This window comes from Rhopilema esculentum, chromosome 20, assembly GCF_057945365.1.
Source record: "Rhopilema esculentum isolate cy_ngs chromosome 20, ASM5794536v1, whole genome shotgun sequence".
In the NCBI taxonomy this organism is placed as follows: Eukaryota; Metazoa; Cnidaria; class Scyphozoa; order Rhizostomeae; family Rhizostomatidae; genus Rhopilema; species Rhopilema esculentum.
In genome coordinates this window covers 11,453,909-11,457,532 of record NC_142834.1, presented here as the reverse complement: position 1 = coordinate 11,457,532, position 3,624 = coordinate 11,453,909, and the positions used below count along the sequence as shown (strand labels likewise).

Sequence of the window (3,624 nt, the reverse complement as noted above, 5' to 3'; positions counted from 1 at the left end):
TATCGCTGCGGCGGAGCTTGTAAGCATTTGTACAGGGATACAATCTGAATAGGCCTTTTCATCATCATCCGCAAAACCTTCCACAACAAGAGGCAAAATGAGAGTCGAGAAATGTTATTTCTGTTCTTCACCGGTCTATCCAGGCCACGGAATACAGTTTGTAAGGAACGATAGCAAGGTAGGGTCACTTATAGAATCATCTTCTTTTTTATGAGACTAAAATAATATCTGTTTTAAAAACGTGGTTGCTTGATGGTTGTTTTTTTTATAAGGCAAGGTCATATCAAAACGACGAGAAGCTACCCCATATGATATAAGCGAATCCAATTTGAAAAAAACCATAACATTAAATTTAAGTAACAAGTATAACAATATTTCGCTTCAGCATGTTTACTTATTACATTTACCCAGTTTTTTATATATTAACTACCTAATTATTTACCTAGTTTATATTAATTTTGAAGACTACCGTTCAGCATGCAATCCAACTAAAGTATGAATACAGTTTCAAAAAATAATAAATTCAGAAACAGATGGTAAACTGTGTAGAGGTGCTCTCACAAGCAACTAAGCAAATTGATGACAAAGCACCCCTTGTTGTTGTTACTAGGGTGGTTGATTTTAATCTGAATTACCTATGATAAATGTTTTGTAATTCACGATTTTGCCATACAACCAATGGCTATAAAATGCTCGAAATACTCTAAAATCAGGTAAGGTACTTTCAGTTAAGAAGGACTTTGGATTTTTAACAGAAAATGTTTATGGAGGAAGGGCTTTTGACATCTATGGTCAAGTCATTCAAGCTTTTGCTCCAAAATTTCAAACTGCCTGATTGCCATGTTGTAATATTTTTCTTGAGTTATATTACTTTTAGTATCTTGCTGTGTATAATGTCTCTTTTTACCTCTTTTTTGTTAGCAGAAAGTATATTTAAATGGGATAAATTAGGATAAGATGTATTGTAAACAAGGCTAACCATTTTAAAGAGTGGTTTAGAAGTAAAATTTAAACTATTAAAATAGTATTTAAAAGGTATAATTTACCTGTCATGAAGATGGTATGGCAAGGTTTAAGACAGGGCATCTCTTCTATCTAGGCCTCATGCCTATTTAGAGAACTCCTTCTAGGACATTCTAATGTGTACATTTCCTTTTCTATGTGTAGTTTTCTATCTTTATAAGGCTTTTATGAAGTATTTTCATTTTTGTTTATTGCTTTGTATCATATGAAAAAGTGACTGAACTTTGTTGAACTAGCCACATGTAAAATTTTATTCTTTAGTTATTCAGATTCTGCCGCTCAAAATGTCATAAAGCATTTAAGATGAAGCGAAACCCAAGAAAAGTTAGATGGACAAAAGCATTTAGAAAATCTGCAGGTAAAGAACTTGCTGTGGACCCAGCTTTTGAGTTTGAAAAGAAACGAAATGTCCCAGTGACATACAACAGGGAAACTTGGTCAAAAACTGGTAAGTTTTAATTATGTACATATCTTTTGGTTATGTTGCTGTTTCATAAAATTATTTTAAAAAATTTTCAATTTATGTTGCCTTAATATTGAATCAAGTTTAATTTTTTGACATTTTTAAATATTTTTTAAGTGAAAAATGCTTATCATTGGTTATAAATTGCTGATGATTTTTCTTCATTCCAGCCTCTTATTCAACAAATCTCTCTTTGCAAAAATCTTCCATCAATTAGATCTTATTGATAATAGTCTTTTAATTGTTGGTTTGTTATTGTTTGTTGACTTGTATATTATTACAAAATGAAAAAAATCTTCCTTTGAAGCAGATGTCTTTTAAGTTGCTGTATTTTGCATTCCACTAACTGTATTTCAAGCCATTCATTCAGATTTTGCAGTACCAATAACCTTTTTTGTGCCAGTAAAGAGACTTTTCTGATCACTCCAAGCTGGTGGTGTCAACAACATCATTACATTAGTCATCCCCTCTAACCTCCATGCTCAACAATTTTTCACTCTTTGGTTAGAATGGAGAGACATAAGAACTGTAGCATGTTTTTCATGCTTATCAAATGTTAAAACCATGTTTCTTCAAGGATGCAGAACTTACCCCCTTTTGGGATTTCATAATGCCTTTATAAACTATTGACCAAAAATGATAAATATTTAATGTTATTTCACTAAGTCTTGTCAGATTCAATAAATAAATATTATACTTTTTGAAGAAATGTTTCTATTGAAAATTGTTCTTCATTTTCTTGATATTTAATGACCTGTTGTGTTCTATAAACGTTTAATCATTCTTTTCTAGTACAAGCAATGCAAAGGATAGAGGAAATCAGAGCCAAAAGACAAAAACAATTCATCAAAAATAGGTAAAATTGCATTTGTTTCCAGCTTGCTTAGTTGTAGAGATGAGCTGAATTTTGTCCCTTTCAAGAGATAATAACAAGCAAAGTTAGATTTTATTTTTTAAGAATAAAACAGTGTTATAATCACCAAAGGTATTAAGATTTGGATTTTTAATGTTTATGCACAAAGTCATCAGTTGTTCTTTTTGTCTAACAAAAGCTGCTCATGTTAGAAAGAATTTCTTATACATCTGTTTCGATATGCAACTCTTTGAAAGTATGCAAAAAATGGTTAACTGACAACTCCTTATGATGTTTTCAACGTTATCAAGGCAAGCTATCTTTTTGATGTGTTGAATAGTTTCAGAGTTTGAATCATAATGATTACAAAATCCTCCCATTGTTAAGTGTTGAAGGTGAATTATCACGAAGTACTAGTAACAATCTTTTGTTTTCATTAGATTCAGGGCTAACAAAGAACTGGCAAAGGAAGCAGATAAGAATGAAGTGAAGAATAACATCAACCTCATTAAAAGTCCCCCAGGTACCATTTTACTTTTTTAAAATTATGTATTGTAATTGTTTGCCTGACAGCAATTTCCTTTTGTAGCTCAGTTGCTCTTTATCAGCCTATCACCCACGTCAAATTGATTGTTAATTGTTGTAAAAGAACTTTTCATGATAAGAAGACTGATTAAACTTTTGTTGCTAGTAGGTACTAAATTTGTCTTGAAACCTATCTTTTAGCTCGCCCAGCACAGAAGATTGTCTTGGCTCAGAAAATCAAGTCTATGGAAGCAAAAATGGAAACTGACTAAAGAGAGAATCTTTTGTATATATATAATACTTTCAAACTGTAAGCATCCAACTTTGTTTTGAACAATGCCAATTTTAGCCTCAGTTGCAATTTTCTCTTGAAAATGTATTTGTATTCTGAAATTAACAGATAATGCATGTTGGAATTAAGCAAAGAAATTGTTGTGGAAGAGACGGAACTGTATTTGTGGTATTGAAATGCTTTGTCTATGCTCAACACTGAGTCCCACGTTTCTGGAAGTGCGAATATGAAAGTTGGGGTTGTAACTCATAACTGGTACAGACTGAAGCAATTACAGCACTGTCTCTACGGCATTTAAAATTTTACATTTCAAATAGTTTTGAAAACCTATTGGCAATCAAGCTCATCTACCACAAGAAATCAGCAAACCATCTTATTCATTTTGTAGCACAAGAAGTGGCATGTTTTTAATTGCCAGACTCTAAGGGTTACCCAGGAGCTGGCAATTTTTTTATCTTTCAATTCATA

The 3,624-nt window shown here is 32.0% G+C and overlaps 1 protein-coding gene across 1 annotated transcript; it reads left to right on the top strand.

The window, feature by feature from the left end:
• The first annotated feature begins 18 nt into the window (after positions 1-18).
• Positions 19-3,327, top strand: LOC135687630 (putative ribosome biogenesis protein RLP24). Its single transcript, XM_065204235.2, has 5 exons — positions 19-178; positions 1,285-1,471; positions 2,279-2,342; positions 2,780-2,862; positions 3,066-3,327. The coding sequence occupies exons 1-5, from the start codon at positions 98-100 to the stop codon at positions 3,134-3,136; spliced, it is 486 nt and encodes a 161-aa protein (XP_065060307.1). The 5' UTR covers positions 19-97; the 3' UTR covers positions 3,137-3,327.
• Positions 3,328-3,624: the final 297 nt, after the last annotated feature.